We start from the raw sequence: 19596 nt of genomic DNA, 5'->3' as shown, positions 1-19596 counted from the left end.
TGATGGCTAATATTATCCAATCCACCGGGCACAGAAATGCTGGTCTTGGACAAGACTCCACAATTCGCCTGCTCTAAATTAAGAGCAATGCAAACTGTTGGAGAGGAACAGGAAAAAGATTCAGGTCATAGTGTGAAAGGAGGATCATCCACAGACTATGGGAATTTTAAATACACTACAATCTTCCTTTTATATTAGCATGTAACCCAAAAGTTTTAAGTGTTAGAAAAAGTTAAGCAGATAAAACCAGATCTTTTTCTAAAAGTGGTGTAGCTCCATTTATTTCAGTTGAACTATGCTGACTGACACTTGCTGAGAATCTGGTTCTTAATGTTAGACTGAAGAAAAACTAAAATGTTTTCCAACTTCAGACAAAGAGGAATTTTAGTTTAACTCCTTTAAACCGTATTCCTGGCTTCAGACTTCATTACAGCTCATTGTATCAATTGTGGAATATGGTCTCTGACTCATAGCGAACAATTGGCAGGTGGAAATTTCTCAGCTACAGCTTCTAAAATATCAAAAATAGAAAGTTAGGGCTTTATAGAAAACCACTGGGAGGGAAATTCTGGTATCTTTTTGAAAAAGAAGCAAAGGCATAAAGGATTTTATGGATTAAGCTTTTGTGGAAATTAAGTGATCTATCCAAAATGAGATTCCTAAAGCTAAGTCCATATAGCTAAGGAAATGATGTACTATATCTATCTATCTATATTTTTAACAGGATGCAAGTAACTAAAGATTAAAAAGTGCAATTTCCCTGCTTACACAGTATTGTAGCAGTGCATTATGCACTAAACATATGAACTCTTGACTAGATGGAATGGGATAAACTCAAACTCAAATTCTTAGCCTCCTTTTAGGAGGCCCTAGAAGACCAATTGTGTCAGCTCTTTCTGCTACTGGTGATCTCTGCACAGTGAATACCTGTATTTTGAGAAAGCAAATACAATTGGTAGCCACTATAAATCAGCCAAACTCATGGAAATAACAAAATTAATGGAATTTTATTGACAACTTGAAGTTGCATGTGACTTGTGTAGCTCAGTAGAAGCAAGTTTCAGTTTAGTTTATCAAAATACTTCAGTTTTCCAGCTGGATCTGGGATTATCTGTGTGAGAAAGAAAGTGAAAGTGTTGGTCTAAAAACAAAAGGAACAAATATTATCTACCTCATATTCTGGCATTAATGGTCACAAACTACATCGAGAAATTACCTTTCACCTGTTCATATCTAAGGTTACTGCTTATCTTTAATGAACACTAAACAGTGGAGGGCAGTAGGAAGTGGAGTCTGAGAAAGAAACAGAGTCTGCCTGGTTGAAAGAATGTACTCCACTCTGATTTTCCCATAAATGAACTTAGAATTATTTCCGTAAATTAACATCTGTACTCAAGTGCCTCAGAGTTTACTTACAGCTCTTGTCTTGGCCACCACGCTCTCATGGCATCTTCGGGTTTGATCTAATTAAATCAAACACATTTAGAAGGCATGGCTACAGATGTTAATATATTCTGAAGAGTGCTTTGCAGAACTATTCTGCTGTTTAAGTGCACTACAGCTTTTGCACAGAAAGCAGAGAGAACTTATTTATATTTACGTCAGTGCTATACATTTACTGGGGCCTGATATTCTCAGCAATGAGTCAGTTGTCAGCAACAGGCGTACAGAAACAGCAGATGCTATAAAGTAGTAATCTATTACTGCTATCAACTGGTCTCCCTTTTATTAAGTGTATTCATAGGCTTGACCCTTCTAAGAATGGGAAATCGCTCACTTGTCAGCTGCTAATGGACAGATTATTCAGTTTAGCCAGGGTAGTGGAATGCATGATTTCCAATGCCACACATATGCCATCCTATAACCTGCTTTCACCATAAAATCTAAAGAGCCAGTTTTCCCCACTAAGACAAATCTCAACTAGCCCATGAATATAATTCTCAGCGTCTGCTTGTTTCGCACTGTAATACAGAGGTCTGCTGCTCTGCAGCAAAGCTAGCCACTTCAGTGTTGCCAGTTGCAACTTTTACTAGAGATTATACAGACACTTTGGCTCTCTGCATGCACTGTTTGAGATCTTGTATGTAGATACAATTTAGGGACTGTCTTTTAATGTGGGTCAGTACAGTGACTAGCACAATGGGACCTTGAACTTGGCTGGAAACTCCAGAAGCTACTAGAATACAGTTTATTAATAATGCTATATCAGTTAAAATCACTAGCATCCTATTGACATTCTGAAAATTGTATTGTTTATAAATAAGCCCATTGTCTGTATGAACGAACACATTTCATGGCCCTGCCAAAATGTGATATTTGCTGCTGTCATGTATTACCAACTCAAGGAAAGGTGCAGAGACCACTTCAATTTTTTGCTGCTACTGAAACCTTATAGAATTTCTTTCAAGGCATCTTTTATTTATTTTTATTTTAATTTTTTTTACAAATGCTGTTTGTGCCAACAGCTGAAACAAGCAACAGCAGAAAAAAGGGCAGTTTCCAATAAATGCCAGTGATGTAATATTGTAGCTGGCAACCTTCTGTAGCCGGCAACCTTCTGTAGCCCAGTTTCTTAGGGCATGCTTACATGTACACCGCTGTAGCGGCGCTGATGTACCGGCACGTCTGGTGAAGATGCTCTATGGCAACAGAAAAGAGCTCTCCCATTGGAATAATAAAACCACCCCCGTGAACGGCATAACCTCTCCTGCTGACAAAGTGCTGTGCACACAAGCGCTTATGTCGCTCAGGGGGGTGGTTTATTCACACCACATGAGTGACACATTATGCCAACATAAGACGTGTGTGTAGACATAGCCTTAGGAAAATATTTTCTTTGTTCTGATTTAACGCACACTGAATTCAGGGCCCTTGCTCTTTGGCTCATAATCTTGTTAGTGTGAAGAAACAAAAGAAGAGACACTGTGCTGCAAAATGCATTCCATTTTACAATTCTAATAGTGCTAGTGTGCTTTGCCCAATTGTGGGCAATTATACATAGCCTGAGAAGTGAGATTATTTATATTGAGGAACTGCCTAGGAACCCCAATCAAGGATCAAGTCTCCATTATGCTAGGCACTGTACAGGTAAGACAGAGAAGATAACCCCTTCCTCAGAGAAGTTCCAACTCTCTCTTGACCTGCGTTGCAGGATGGGAGGGAAATTCTCCCTCTAGTTAACTCGCTGGTGCTTGAGGTTTTGATCATACATTGGAAAGTTGATGGAGAAGGAAACTCCTGATGTGAAAAGATTAGCTTTTTTCCTGCATGAAAAATGCAATACTGTAAACATGATATACTGTAATATATACTGATATACTGTAATAAATCACTCAAAATTCCAGTGACAACAAATTAAGAACTTATAAAAATATCACAATGCACGGGGCCTGATATTGTGCTTCCATTCAAATTAATGAGAATTTTGCTTTTGCCTTCAGTGGAGATAGGATTGGGTCCCTCATTTTATTTAATCATGCAAAATAACAAATGTATGCTGAATATAAATACGGACTTACTGTTTCACTACCAGGTTTCCAACCAGCAGGGCAAACTGGAAAAAAAAGCAAAAATTAAATTAACTTAGTAGAAAAGAAATTATTGTTCTCATTTATTTGGTTTTCTGGCCATTCTCTTGAAAAACTAATCTCTGAATTTTAAGAAATATAACAAGAAGGTGCCACATGTAAACATCTGCAAATACGTTACGTGCTTATTCATCAGACAGTATCCCTAAAACATTCATATTGATACTACTAGCAGGGCAGGTTGGATTGTTCCGTTCACTAAAAACTGGAAATCCTTGCTTGGTAGGGTATGTTTTGATTTTACTGTTTACTGTCTACTTCTCAATTTACTGGCAAAGGAATAGAACCTCCCATTCTGAAGATGAATCTCCATTCCACGAGGACATATGGTGCCAAGATAAGAGCAGCAATTCCATCAGGTGGAAATGGAGACAGGTATAACTTTCTTTAGAACTAATGCCAGGAGGCAAGCGTTACTGTGGCAATGAAGAAAAATTAAAGCTCTCTCAAGCAAGCGACTGTTTTGTTTGATACCCTCCTTAGGAAGTAAAAGGATTAGGGTGATCAAAATAAAAATTTGCCATTCCTGCAATTGCTCAGTTGTTCACGTACAACCTAGGTGAGACACTTTCGGAGACCAGGGAGCTGACCCTGCAACCTCATATGGGTGGGCGGACCTTATGCCCAGGCAGACTTGCATTGGCTTCCATGAGGCTCCAGGATCTGTCTGCACGGCTGGGATTACACAACAGTAGCACAGGCATTTTATCCCCTGCAGACAGAGCTGCCAGCTGAAGTGTGGTGAACATAATAAAAACCTTGGAGGATTCTTCATCCTAGCCTTTGCACAGAGTCCAATGAACTAGATATGTACTGCCTCAGAAATCCAGCAAAACCCAACAGGATTCCACATGCCTCACAGGGAGAGTCCAGTATTGCGTACGGTGAGATATAGCTTTATTTGAAGCTGAACCAAAAGGACTTTATCTCCTTCATCAAAACACTCATTGCTTTTAAGTATCAGAATTTGGTTTTTTTCAATTCTGAATTGCAAAATAGAGCTGTTCATACAGATAATGTTACATTACATGCTAACATGTTTCAGACTGCACTACGTTAAAGCACACGAGGGAACCTGGCAGGCGCACCATCAGGATCTACGCAGACCAGTTGATGTGCCACACATTACTGCGCTTCAGAAAGCACACCCCTATAGTGTGCATCACCGCACCGTGTAGACAACCCTAGAACGAATTGCAGCTGTGTCACTTTCCATAGGTTTGCTTTTAAACACCAACACTTTAAATTGACAGCAGGAAGATTAGCCAGCTGAATACATGGGTTAATTATTAAAGTTGAACAGCTTACTGTGGGCCAAATCCTCAGCTGGTGTAATTTGGCACAGCTCCCTGAGGTCAAGGTAAAAAGCTGAAGTCAATGGAGCTATGCCAGTTTACACCAGCTAAGAATAATTTACTTTAAGAGAAGAGCTAGGAATTTGCAGTCTTCATTACATTGGGCACCGAACCCAACCCCATTTTGGAAGATGCTTTTCACTGACTCGAAGTACTGTATCTATTTTGTCTTTGGACACCAGCCCCCCCACCCCCCCAAAAAACAGCCCCAACCAAAACAAAAAATACCCAACCAAACATTAATATTACACTAGCAGTGCCTCTTGAATCAGCTGCAGATTGTCCAAATGTATTAAAATACTGAGCCTGATTCTTCACTGCCTCATACTTTGTGCAGTTGCTTATGAGTGGAAAATGAGTGTAAATGCTACTGTTTTGATTTAATAATGTTACAACCACTTTGCATTCACTACACTAAGTGCAAGGCAGGGCAGAAGCAGGTCCACTGAATCTTGAATGAGGAGAACAGAAAACTTTGCACAATAACAACCACGAAGCTATCAAATGTTGCGGTATGCCTCGCTTCCTAATAGCTGAAAATACACCTCCCAAACTAAATAAAACCTCAGCATAATTCCCATTGCCAAAATATTGAAAACAGGCACCTTCTCCATGTTTGTCAGTGTACTGGAATGCTTGTACTAGACGAAGTGTTTCATCCACTGATCTGCCGACAGGAAGGTCATTCATTGTTATCTGTCGAAGGACCCTCTTATCATCAATAATGAAAAGGCCTCTGCAAAAACATGGAATTTTTTTTTAGATATAAACCAAATGATATTGATCTCTATTACGCCCTATTGTGGTGTCCAGATATTGCAGCATGCCTACTCGAGATCAGCAGTGGCTAGATCTCTCCAAGCACTACACAAGCAAGTTAAGTGCAGGTTCTGTGTTAACTTTTAATTTCCTTTGCAACTCCCTTCGCATTACTTTCTCATTCATAATGCACCCAGAATATTAAGGATCTAACCTCCCCCACCTCTGGAGTCCTTCAATATCAGCCTCATTTATAGGAGGTGCTTTCCATTGACACAAACAACTCCATCTCTCATTGAAAGTGCTCTCAATTTGCAGAGCTCTCAGATCTTGCTGTGATCTAGGTAAGGTCAAGTCAGAATTAAGAAAGCAGTAACAACGTAAGAACGGCCAAACTGGTCAGACTAAGGGTCCATCTACCCCAGCATCCTGTCTTCTGACAGCGGCCAATGCCAAGTGCTTCAGAAAGAATGAACAGAACAGGCACTCATCGAGTGATCCATCCCGTTGTCCACGCCTACCTTGTGGCAATCAGAGCAGGGGGTTGCATCCCTGAGCATCTTGGCTAATAGCTATTGATGGACCTAATCTCCATGAACTTTTCTGTTTTTTTTTTTTTAAACCCAGTTATAGTTTTGGCCTTCACAACATCCACTGGCAAGGAGTTCCACAGGTTGACTGTGCATTGTGTGAAGAAGTACTTCCTTTTGTTTGTTTTAAACCTGCTGCCTATTAATTTCATTGGGTGAACCCTGGTTCTTGTGTTAGGAGAAGGAGTAAGTAACACTTTTTCTCCACACCAGTCACGATTTTAGACCTCTATCATATCCCCTTAGTTGTCTCTTTTCCAAGCTGAAAAGTGCCAGACTTTTTAATCTCTCCTCATGTGGAAGCTGTTCCATACCCCTCATAATTTTTGTTGCCCTTTTCTGTACCTTTTTCAATTCCAATATATCTCTTTTGAGATGGGGTGACTAGCACTGTATGCAGTATTCAAGGTGTGGGTGTACCCTGGATTTATATAGTAGCATTATAATATTTTCTGTCATTTTATCTATCCCTTTCCTAATGGTTCCTAACATTGTTGGCTATTTTTGACTGCTGCTGCATACAGAGTGGATGTTTTCAGAGAACTATCCACAATAACTCCAAGATCTTTTTCTTGAGTGGTAACAGCTAATTTAGACCCCATCATTTTATATGTATAGCTGGGATTATGCTTTCCAATGTGTATGACCTTGGACTTACCAACACTGAATTTCATCTGGCATTTTCTTGCCCAGTTTTGTGAGATCCCGTTGAAACTCTTCACAGTCTGCTTTGGGCTTAACTATCTTGAGTAGTTTTGAATTGTCTGCAAATTTTTCTACCTTACTGTTTACCTCTTTTTCCACATCATTTATGAATGTGTTGAACAGCACTGGTCCCAGTACATATCCCTGGGGGACACCACTATTTACATCTCTCCATTCTAAAAACTAACCATTTATTCCAACCCTTTGTTTTTTGTCTTTTAACCAGTTACTGATCCATGAGATTACCTCCTTCCTTCTTCTCCCATAATTGCTTACTTTAAGAGCCTTTGAGGAGGGATCTTGTCAAAGGCTTTCTGAAAGTTCAAGTACACAAGATTGCATCTTTCTGTGATGATATGATGATGCTTAAGAATTTTTTTATATGCACTTTAAGATTTTAGACTTCATATGGAAGTCTTGAACACTATTTACGCTTAACTATACTGCTTGATAAGTAGATCACTGGTATTAAAAAACGCTGAACTGTATAAATGAGAACCTAACAGCCTTTAAGAATGTATGTGCTAAGAGCTAGTTGCACAGTCCTTAGTAAAAAAAATTACAATGATAAACCAAAAGCACTTGTTACACTTAAATATCTAGACCTGGTAAGATAATGCCCGCTCAGTGTTTACAGCATGGTATTAAAGGAATGTACAGACTTGGTCCACCTAGGTCAGTTTCCTGTCTCTGACAACGGTCTGAAGCAGATGCTTCAGGGGGAGGTTTCTGTCTCACAGTTGGCAGATGTGGGATAATTTGCCCTACATTAATTCCTATAATATTTAAGGACTGATTTTAAACCCTGAAGCATGAGGTACAGTATCCCTCCAAATTTTTTAGTACTAACTATAACAATGCTGGATATTCTTGACATCCATAGACGTATCTAATCACTTTTTAAATGTTGCGAATGACTTCCTCTGGCAACCAGTTCCAGCTATGTATGGTGTGAAAAAGTATTGCCTTATGTCAGTTTTTGAATTTGCTACCTTCTAATTTCACTGGATGTTCCCTTGGTCTTTTTGTGAGGCAAGGAGAAAGTTCCTGACCTACCCTCTCTCTACCATTAATTATTTTATATACTTTGAAAGTGTCCTCTCTTATTCTTCTCCTATCTGAAGTAAATACCACCAGTCTTTTCAGTCTCTCTTCAACGCAGATGTTTCCCGTGCTGTTGCTCATTCTCATCTCCCTTCGCTGAAACCCCTCTAATTCAGCGATTTCCTCTTTGAGATGGGGTGATCAGTTCTGCACACAGTACTCCAGAGGAGACTGCACCATTTATTTACATAATGGCCTATTATTCTCCTTCCTATTCCTTATGCATCCTAATATCTTGTTTACTTTTTTGAATGCAGTTGTACACTTAACAGAGGTCACTGTGATGCCCAGGGCTCTTTCCTGAGTTGTTACAGTTGATTTAGAACCTTTGTAAGGTGTATGAATAGTTACTTTGCATTTATTGACACTGAATTTTATTTGCCATTATGTTGGCCACTCACCTCGCTTGGTTAGGACTCTCAATCTCCTCACATCCTTCTCCGATTTTGACAAACCTAAATAATTATCACTTGAAAATTCTGCTACCTTTACAGAGCATTAAAAAACACTGGACCAAGTATAAAACCTTGAAGAACCCCACCGCTAATATTTTGCTATAATGAAAATTGACTATTTAATCCTAGTTTCTGCAGCTATAGTAAGAGCACTTTAAAATTAGACTTTCAAAACACAAGCCCACTTAAGTTTCACTTTCTTCTACGCCGGGGTCGGCAAACTTCGGCACATGGCCCGTCAGGGTAATCCGCTGGTGGGCCACGAGACATTTTGTTTATGTTGACCGTCCGCAGACATGGCACCCCACAGCTCCCAGTGGCCACGGTTTGCCGTTCCTGGCAAATGAGAGCTGCGGGAAGTGGTGACCAGCACATCCCTGTGGCCCACTGCTTCCCGCAGCTCCCGGTGGCTGGGAACGGCGAATCGCGGCCACTGGAGCTGCAGGGGGCCGTGCCGTACCTGCAGACGGTCAACGTAAACAAAATGTCTTGCGGCCCGCCAGCAGATTACCCTGATGGGCCGTGTGCCGAAGGTTGCTGACCCCTGTTCTATGCATTAGCTAATCAGACATAAATATTTAAGTAGGATCTTTCTCCTTTTAAGTCCTCCTTCTTTACCTATTTACTGCAGCAAAGATACATTTCTGAATATGCAACATTGTCCAGACAGGAGATCTAATGTCAAAAAAAACACATGATGTTTTCACTACAGGATCAGGTAACTGCACTGTAAGGGAGACAGATCTGTTTCAAGCATGAGTATCTGTAGTATTAACAAAGAACACTGAAAATGAATGGGCAAGAAATAGTACTGTATCAAACAATGCCACAACTACCACTAGACAAGATGTACACCTGTGATCAGCAGCAAGATGGTCAATAAAAACATCTGACAGACAGTTCTTTGCCAAATCTTGAGTTCATCGTTCAGTTTCTCCTAATAAAACACTAAGTAATGGAGGAAAAAAACACAACTGGGAGTTCAGATTCTGGCAGGATAAAGCATTTCAGTTCACTTTTAAATCTCAGAGTTAATTTCTGATTTTTTTTTTTAAATTAAGAAACAATTCCTTGTGGACTAAGAGCTTTAATATACAATTTCAGCTAAGTTATCAACAGTCGGTGGAAAAAATGCCTCTATAAATGATATGCTAACTTCCGAACGGGAAGCTTAAATGGCTGTTTTTTAACCCCATGTGGCTTACAGCATTCTGAAAATTTTCCTTCCTACTCATTTCCCCACCCTTCATGCATGTTCATTTGGTTTGTTATTGTACATCTTCGACTGTTGATCTTTCTTTTTAAGAAAAGTACTTTATCCACATAAACAGACCCAGTATATGTTAAGATACTAACTACTGTGATGAACATAGAATATAACTAAATAGTAGGAGAGAAAAGTGCCAATAGTGAGTGCTCCTTTAAATGGAACTGGTAAATGCACTGCTATAACAAGACAGAATGCACCATAATGGTTTGTAGTACCTAAGTGTGTGCCCTTGGTCCTCTAGATATACTCCATAATCCTTTGAAATCTGGTGTGTCAAATCTGAAAGAAGTGGGATCTTCATTGGTCCAAGTCCTCCTTGTTTTCGTGGAGTATTAATCCTTTGGCAAACAAAAGACATGCACATTTATTCTGCAGAGAGATTTTTATTCCACCTACAAATAACTCATGCAACTTTTTTACAGAAGAAATAGCTGTTTTTCTTTTTTCTACTCATTTGCTCCAACCTGCTTCCTACACTCCTTCAATGTGTCCATTTATAGTTGCCTGACTCTCCTCTTCATGCCTCCTTCTATGCTTCATTTACACTTGAAACACCCTCCTTCTCTCTTTGTGGCCCAACTACCCTGTCTTTCTTCCAAATCCCACAATTAAAAACCTAAGCAAGATTTTTTTGGGGGTATTAATCCACCAATAGAACGTTTGATCATAAAGTTGGATGAATAATTTGTAATGAACAATTTATTCTAATGGTAACACCAAAATCATCACTTTTACTTTGACACCTTCAACAATAAACTTTATTTTGGAATTTCTTACCATTAGTTTTATTACTTACCACTTTTTATGCAACATAGCAACACACCTCACACCTTATCATTCAATATTTACTTGACAATATTAGTGCGTCAGACAGAGTATGTGAATTTGTGGAAGCAACCCATAATCTAATATGTATCCATCAATAATTTCCTATAAAAGACACATGGGTAGGCTACATACCATGCTAAGTGAGTGAACTGTGAGTCAACAGAACATGCTACCACTTCAGTGTTTATTGCTCTGAATTCTTCAATTCTGTCACTGAAGGCGATAATTTCAGTTGGACACACAAATGTGCTAAAAAATTGAAAACAAAGTAAATTCAGAATTCTCAGAATATCCAGGGAGTGATTTCTCAGTTAGCTCAATACATAGCTAAATTTGTTTCTATAGAGAAGCTAAATATTGTTTGCAGTATATAAAATAGATAAGTTGTGAATTACTTATCACAACTATTGTTTTTATTTACAGATGGAATCCAATATATACAATTAAAATAATTTACACTTTACAAGTAACTGCGTTCCTAACAGCATTCATAAATATGTTCACAGATGGATTATCTATCTTCAAACCCTGTGCAAGTGGTTTGTGAATAAAAAGATTGAAAATGCAGTCAGTGCTGACTTAGTAATATTACAACTTACAGTTTAGCTACATGTACAATTATTCACCGTTTAAAACTGTACAGGAATTACTGGATTAAAGTATGACACACCAAATTGCAGAGAAACAGCTGTCATGATTTCCTGGAAACTAGTAATGCAAGTTGTAGCTATTTTGCATTTGACTTCTTCCTGCTTCTTCTGGGCACAAAATTACACTTTAGATCACAATTGTTCAAGCTTTGAGGCTAGGAGGAAAATAAGCCATGATTCCAATTATTTTCACTATCAAAGCAGCTAACTGTCTCTACTACTTACCCTTTTTTTGGTAAAGTGCTTTGAGTTCTACAGATGAAAAGTGCTATATGCATTATTAATATTATTAGTTTACTGTATGTTTTGTTCCTCATTTCAAGAAAACAAGGGGCCTGATTCTCCTCTCATTACACTGGTATAAATCAGGAGTAACTCCATTGACTGCAGTGGAGTTATGATAGCGTAATGAAAGGAAAGTCCATCCAATAATTTAACTTAAATGTATCCCATGACGTCCTTGAAAGCCTGTAAGAGGAAATCAGTCTCCCTCAAAATATCTTCCAAAGCATACAAAGTGAAGAGATAAGAGATAATGTTACTCTTCCCTGTATTCATTTTCCATTTGGAGCAATGAGTTGTATGGTAGCAAGGAATGTAAACACTGCCCAGGAAAATGCTATAGAACTACAAAATGTCAAGTGCAGTTGCAATCAACAACTTAATGTTCCCTGACTCTAATCAACACACTTCCAAAATTTGGGAAGGGTGGGGGAGTGCGGGGAGAGGGGAGTGTATATCTTGGTACGTCTGCATCAGTTTTACTTACAAGTCAAGAGGGTAGAAGAAGAAGACAAGATATTTTCCTTGATAATCTGTTAATTTCAGCTCTTTAAATTCGCCATTGATTACTGCTGTTCCTTCCCAATAAGGTGCTGGCTTGGAAACTAGAAACATAAAATATAGATCTAAATTGAAGAATGAAGTGAAGCATGTGTACATAAATGAGGTTGTTCAGCAGGTAACATATGTCCAAGGACAGTTTTCTCTCTGGATGGATATCTGTGGTTCCTTATAGTGAAAAACACTTTGTAGGACACGATTTACACAATCAAACTTTATTAATTCATTATTAATTTCAACCTTTCACAGGAGGAAAGCACACCACACTGGGGTCATGCTGTGTTTAAAGAAAAAAAAAGTACATTTCAAGATGCATCAAATGTATACAACTCAACAGATTTATGTTCACAAATTTCTGAACCATTTGAAATATTGCCAAGGATAAGGTTGCACGATAGAAAATGCTGCACACACCTACCATGACCCCCTTAACACACTACAAGTTTACTACAGCCTGATGACAGCTCACAAATTAGGATGTTGATTTGCATTGAATGAAGTATGGTTACTGAGTTATAGACTTCAGTAAATTATATTTTTCTATAAATAACTTATGTGCCATGAGTAAAGAGTGGTTCAATTTCACATTATTTTTACTCCTTAGCAAAAAGGTTTTCTAAAATTTAATTCGGCAGGAAATACGTGACAGATGTGTTCATGGCACAAATGCTTAAAATATGTAGGTTGTCTGCTACTGCAACCCATCTATAAATTAAATCAGTGGTTATTGCACAAAAATATTCAGACTACACAGGGGAAAAAGATTAAGGATATGTCTACACAAGCACCTTTGTCGATATAACTTATGTTGCTCGGGGTGTGAAAAAACACCCCACTGAGCGACATAAGTTACACCGACAGAAGCACCGGTGTGGACAGCACTATGTTCTGACAACATAGCTACCACCACTCATTTGAGGTGGTTTAATTATGTTGATGGAAGAGCTCTCTCCCCTCAGCATAGATCAGCTACACAAGCGATCCTACAGCGGCACAGCTGCACTGGTACAGCTGTGCTGCTGTAAACTTGATAGTTTAAACAGGGCCTAAATGTTGACAATAATTGTCTAATATTAATCAGCTTGACATTTCAGTCACGTTTAAATACCTTCCGTTTGATACTGGATCACCAACACACTGCCCTCAGGCATGGAATACTCAGCGTTATGTGCTTTGATATTGAGTTATGTGACTTGATACTTCAGCAGCATTTCTCAATATCAAAGCACTACTGAAGTAGCATTTGTCAATATCAAAACACATAACGCTGAGCACGCCATGCCTGAGGGCAGTGTGTTGGTGAGCCAGTATCAAACTGAAGGTATTTAAACATGACTGAAATGTCAAGCATATATTGCTGGGTAAGTTATTATACGGCTCAAAGCAATGTTTGGAATTGATTTAAAGGAGAACGGTAGCATGCTGATTAATATTAGACAATTATTGTCAACAGCACAGTAACTATTATAAGTTTGTATGCAGTGTTGTAGCCCTGTTGTGGTCCCAGGATATTAGAGAGACAAAGTGGGTGAGGTAATATCTTTTATTGGACAAATTTCTGTTGGTGAGAGACAAGCATTAGAGCTTACACAGAGCTCTTCTTCAGGTCTGGGAAACCAACGCAGGGCAGGTCTACACTACAAATTTACATTAGTGCACCAATGCAGCACATCTGGGAAAGATGCTCTAAGAGGATGGGAGTGAGCTCTCCTGCCGACATAATGCTGTCTAAATGGCAGTGGTGGGCATCCTGCAGCTCGTCAGGGTAATCCACTGGCAGGCCGCCAGACAGTTTGTTTACATTTGCGCGGCTGCCCGCAGCTCCCAGTGGCTGCAGTTCACAGTTCCTGGCCAATGGGAGCTGCGTGAAGCAGAAGCCAGCACGTCCCTGCGGCTCGCACCGTTTCCCACAGCTCCCATTGGCCAGGAACAGCAAACCGCGGACACTGGGAACTGCGGGCAGCCCCAAATGTAAACAAACTGTCTGGCGGCACGCCAGTGAATTACCTGGACAGGCTGCAGGTTACCCACCACTGCTACATGGGGTTAAGGTCAGGATAACAACATTGCTCAGGAGTGTGGATTTTTCACACCCCGAGAGATGTAGTTATACCGAAGTATGTATGTAGTGTAGACCAAGCCTCCAAGTGTCACTGCTAAATACAAGGTGGAACAGACTGAAGTGTGTTGACTACTTATGCTAAACAAGGGACCACTCAAGATGAAGTAGCCCCTTAACACCCCTCCAGTCATAGGGAGGAAAAGGGGGGGAGGGAAAGAATGTTTTAATGAGCCATAAATCCAGTGTCTATATTGAGTCCATGAGTTTTAGGCATGTCCACACTACAAACTTAAGTTGACCTAATATAGGTTGACTTACAGCCACCTCAATAATTACTGCAGTGGTTCATGTCCACACTACCCTTTCTGTTGGTGGTGCACGCATGTCCTCATCAGGAGCGCTTCCACCGACTTAAGAGGGGCAATGATGGGGGCTGAGAGCACGGGCTCCCAGCTCTGCATGCCACTGCCCACCGGGGCCCAGCTGCCCTCTCGGTAGCCTGGTGGGGAGCCAGGAGCCTGGATGACTGGGCTCTAGCTGGAGCTCCCCACTCACCCAGGGTGATAGCACAAGCTGTGAGCTGGGCTTTCTTATCAATTTCACAGCTCCAGCAGGGAGTCGTGAAATTGACAAGAATGGCAGCCAATGTAAGTAACCTGCAATGTCTACAGGGACACTGCGTCACCCTAACTACACCAACATAAGCCCTACACCTCTCATGGAAGTGGAGGGATTATGTCAGTGTAGTAGAGCACTTACATCGGTGGGAGCAAGACTGTAGTGTAGACACTGATGTAATTAGGTCAATGTAAGCTGCCTTACGTCGACCTAACTCTGAGGTGTAGACCAGGCCTACGTGTCTGGCAAAGTTACGAATTTAAGGTCCCAGGCTCATCTTTTGAAGTGATGTGTAGTTTTCCTTTGAGGACGAGGACTGATAGTGACCCTGACCTAACAGTCCTCACCCACAAAGGAAAACAGCACAACACTTTCAAAAGATGAGCCTAGGACCTTAAATTCATAACGTTGCTAGACATGGACTGAATACGGACACTGGATTTATACCTTATTACAATAATCCATAATGTTCTTACAACCCCCCTAGCTGCTTTCTCCCCGTCTCCTCCCTCTGACTGGAGAGGTGTGAACAGGCCACTTCACCTTGAGTGGTCCCTTGAAATGTGTGTTTAGCATAAGTACTTAACAATCTGCTCCACCTTGTCCTCAGTGATACTCAGAGTTAGTTTCCCAGACTTGAAGAGCTCTTTGCAAGCTCAAAAGCTTGTCTCTCTCACCAACAGAAGTTGGTCCAATAAAAGATATTACCTCACCCACCTTGCTTTGCTAATAAGAAGACTTGGCAGAGTTTGATTTTTTTTTTTTAAAATAATTTTGATATCTGCTTAAGCATATTTTTAGATTATTTTTTATTGATTTAAACTTTCACAGTTAGAGGAAATTATGGGTGAGGGTGTCACACAACTATGTGACAGCAGATGTTGACAAAAGTTTAACTTTTTGAATTTCAACATCACATACCAAAAATATACTAAGTTAATATCCTTAAATCAAACTCTAAGTTCTCAAGCAGCATTTTTCTAACTCTGCCCATCTGTAAATTTGACTTTTACCGACATTTACAAATTAAAAATCAAAACCTTAGTAGCCTTGTTATAAGATACCTACATTAGTAAATGAATAATGGCATTGAAAACTTGTACTGTCTTTTTATTTTTATTAGCACAGCCTACAAATTTTGGTACACATATCAAAGTCTTTCTCTGTAACTTATACTATACACATTTTTATAAATTACCCATACACACCAACCATCACAAGATGCTTCATTTGACAAGTCTAGTTTATTTTATTTATGGAAGCACTTTGCTGTCAGTGTTTTGTAAAATTCTTCACTATGAAACCTTGAGACTTCTCAGTAATACTCTTCTAATGAATCTCTGCAGATAAGAGGGAAGACACTATCTATTTTCAAGTGTGGGCAAGCTCTACCTTTCTATTTAGAGCTGGTTAGGAATTTTTTGTCAAAATGCTGATTTGTGGAAAACAAAACTGTCCGTGGGAAAGGGTTTGTTTCAATGAATCTCCCGATTCAAATTTTTTCTGAAAACTTTGAAATTTTTGATGTTTCTGAAAAGAAATTTCAGTTTGAAATGACTATATGAAATTTTTGTTAACTTATTCCAAAAGTTAAAGGTTGAAATCTAAACACAATGTTTTGATTGATCAAATTAAACATTTTTTGATTATCTGTTTGTGAACATTGGAGACTGCCATTTTTCCCATGCTAAATCTGGATGAAAAGTTAATCTCAAACTTTTGTGGATCAGAAAAACATTTCCTGCCGAGTGTTCTACTGTAGATTAATGTAACTGGGAATCTCACTTGACTACAAAACTTTTGAAAATTTATAAGAACGGGTGACCATTTTAAACAGGTGCCAGAAAACCCCCTAACTGTAACTCAATCAGAATTATCTGCCCCTGAATCTTCAGTGCAATCAATTCACACGAGAGCTCTCTGAACATAGCTAACAAAACAAAACAAAAAAATCAGAATCACCAACCAGACTAAATCTAATTTCAGGAGACTTTTAATTCAGCTCACTTTTTGGTCTGATCCTACCATTCTTTTGTACACAGAACACTTACTGAAGCCAGAGTGGTGCACATAGCTCACCAGTCACAGTGTGACCCTTTAGTTCATAAAATATTTTAAATCTTAATGACAACCCCAAAGAATTCCATATATTATTTACATTACTTCTCTTCCCTCATTCTTTACTACTGCTCCTTCAATGAAAACAGCACCTTTGTTAAAGAGTTTCATCTGTTACTCTGCTGCTGATTCCCTTCCCAAGCTCTCCATGGTAGTACAGATGACAACCATGACAAATGATTGTCATCACAAACTGAAGAGACTTTCAGTGGGGAAGGAGGGGGAGAAATGCAAAAATAGATGAAGATTTTCATGTGAATATTCACAATAATCTAATAAAACACGCTATACAAAGTTCAAAATTAAATCTTGAAAAACAGTGTGTCTGATTCAGTTTAAAACCCTATTAAGTTTGTTCTGCAGAGGCCCTCTATTAGGCAGAAATCTGTCCATGTTCATCCATCCTACTGCTTGATAATGGAAGTACCTCCTCTGAACAAAGCTGAGTCTGTAACAAAATAAGTAAGTGAGTGAGTCTACTTTTCTATTTATTCACTGATAAACAGAAAAGTTATCTAGAATTGCACTCCAATTATGCCACGGGCTTTGGATGGGGTGGATGCTGTGGAGCTCCAGTGAGTTCATTTAGGCTAAGTGTGGCTACAGGAGTGTAGCTACACAAAGCAAGCTACAGAAGCAGAGGTTTAGAACTTCCATAACACAATCTGGGGGTAGGCTGAAAAATTCCAGCTGTCTCATGTGCATCATGAGCAACCAAGATATCCAAAAAGATTCCAACATACTGGCATCTAGGACTAAATCTGTAATTTACTCCTATTTAAAGAATATCCCTTTATTTAAAAAAAAAAGAGTTTAACATGGTCTATATACACTATTTAGTTCTAAAGATGGGGTTAATGAGTGGCATATTCCTCACTGCTAGTAGCTGTCCATTGACATGGTTTTTGATTCCCCAAACAGGCTCCTTTGCTTTTGACAAACTGTATTTTGGTAGAAATGTTAACTTAGAACAGTTATCTATTTACAACGAGAGGAAAAGGCGGAAACTTTGCAAAAACTTGGCCCATGGTACTAAATACCTCCCCCGTGAAAATCTTCAAGCAGGATAAATTCTGATCTTCAGACTACTTAAACGCAGCAGTGAGGGAGCTGCTCAGGGCTCTCTACACACTTTAAACCAATAGGCTTTGTCTGACGTGGCTTTCTCCCCCAGCAGCAGCGAACGGTGCATCTGGCTCAGAAAAGCAAACAGTGGGAGCGAAGTGAAGCGCCCACAGTTTAGGATTGCAATCATCCCCCCTCCCCCTCTACACACACACAGGTTGCCACTATACCAGACAAGGTGCACTGTACCCAATAGCTCTGGGTTAGCCCGCCTGGGCCACTTTTATCCTCCATCGCACAAAGGGCTCCTCGGAGGGCCGCTTTGCTGAGATGCTGCGCAAGGGCCTGCGCTGGGGGGCGGGCAGACAAACCCCTTCACAAGCGTTAAGGCAGCGGGGCGCTGGCTGCCCTGCGAGGGAGGGGTCGCCGCCTCCACTGCACAAGTGGAGGGAAACCGAGGCCGGTGGGAAGCCGCAGAGAAACCCGGCCCCACAGCTGGGATCTCTGCTCCTGCCGGGCCCACCAGGGAACCCCACTCCCTCGACCCTTTTCCTGGGGTGTCTGTGTGTGTGTTGGGGGGGCGGTGTTAGCCTGTGGCCTTCAGGCGGGCGAAGGGGGACAGGGCAGGAGGGGCGGCACTGCGAGCACTGGTTGCAGCGCTGCAGCGGAAGGGGAGGGGAGGAGGCTGCGGTGGGGAGACGGGAAATTGTTCGGCAACGGCCCTAGCAGCCCGCCCGCCCGCGCCGCTACCTACTCTTGGCCTGGCTGAGGTGCAGGGAGTGGTCGGAGACGGGCACGCGGGCCGCCTCCCCGGGGTAGACCTGCCCCCCCGCGTAGTAATGGCACTTCTCCTCCGCGCGGGCCTGCTCCTGGGCCGCCCCGGGCCCCGCCAGCGCCAGCGCCCAGCACAGCGCCAGCCAGCGCCGCGCCGCCTCCATAGCGCCCGAGCAATGCAAGTCCCGCCGCCCGCGCCCGGGAACAGCCAGCGCCGGGGGCCAACAAGGGGCGGGCGGGCTGCGCGCGGGGCGGGGCTCTGCCCACAAACACACACACGCTCCGCCCCTTCACATTGTTCCCCACTTCCCTGCGCCTTCCCCCACACACCACCCCCCGCTCCACGTACACACACTGCCCCCTTCCCACTGCTTCCCTCACACTGCCCTGCCCTTCCCTTCCATCCCATACACACACTGCGCCTTCCCACTGCTTCCCTCACACTGCTCTTCCCTTCCCTTCGCCTCCACTTACCTTTCATCCCATCCACACACTGCCCCCTTCACACTGCCCTGCCCTTCCCTTCCCATCCCATACACACACTGCCTCCTTCCCTCTGCTTCCCTCACACTGCCTTCCCCTTCCATCCCATACACACACTGCCTCCTTCCTACTGCTTCCCTCACACTGCCCAGCCCTGCCCTTCTTCTCCCCTTCCCTTCCCCTCCCATCCACACACTGCCCCCTTCCCACTACTTCTATCACACTGCCCTTCCCTTCCCCTCCCCTCCCCTTCCATACCATCCACACTCTGCCCCCTTCCCACTGCTTCCCTCACACTGCCCTGCCCTTCCCCTCCCCTCCCCTTCCATC

The 19596-nt window shown here is 41.4% G+C and overlaps 1 protein-coding gene across 3 annotated transcripts; it reads right to left on the bottom strand.

Annotated features, from left to right (window-relative positions):
- Positions 1–988: 988 nt before the first annotated feature.
- On the bottom strand, positions 989–19039 carry PRDX4 (peroxiredoxin 4). Of its 3 annotated transcripts, XM_037901681.2 has the most exons (8): positions 18764–19037; positions 12073–12190; positions 10786–10902; positions 10041–10163; positions 5548–5678; positions 3519–3553; positions 1417–1463; positions 989–1111 (listed from the first exon to the last, which is right to left on the bottom strand). In XM_037901681.2, exons 1-8 carry the CDS (start codon positions 18945–18947, stop codon positions 1108–1110), a joined length of 759 nt encoding a protein of 252 aa, XP_037757609.1. In that variant the 5' UTR covers positions 18948–19037; the 3' UTR covers positions 989–1107. The 3 variants fall into 3 exon arrangements, with proteins under 3 accessions (XP_037757609.1, XP_037757601.1, XP_043393913.1); XM_037901673.2 differs by lacking the exon at positions 1417–1463 and having other exon boundaries at positions 18764–19039; XM_043537978.1 differs by lacking the exons at positions 1417–1463; positions 3519–3553.
- Positions 19040–19596: the final 557 nt, after the last annotated feature.

Source organism: Chelonia mydas, chromosome 1, assembly GCF_015237465.2.
Source record: "Chelonia mydas isolate rCheMyd1 chromosome 1, rCheMyd1.pri.v2, whole genome shotgun sequence".
NCBI classification, from domain to species: domain Eukaryota; kingdom Metazoa; phylum Chordata; order Testudines; family Cheloniidae; genus Chelonia; species Chelonia mydas.
This window is presented reverse-complemented; position numbering and strand designations above follow the sequence as displayed.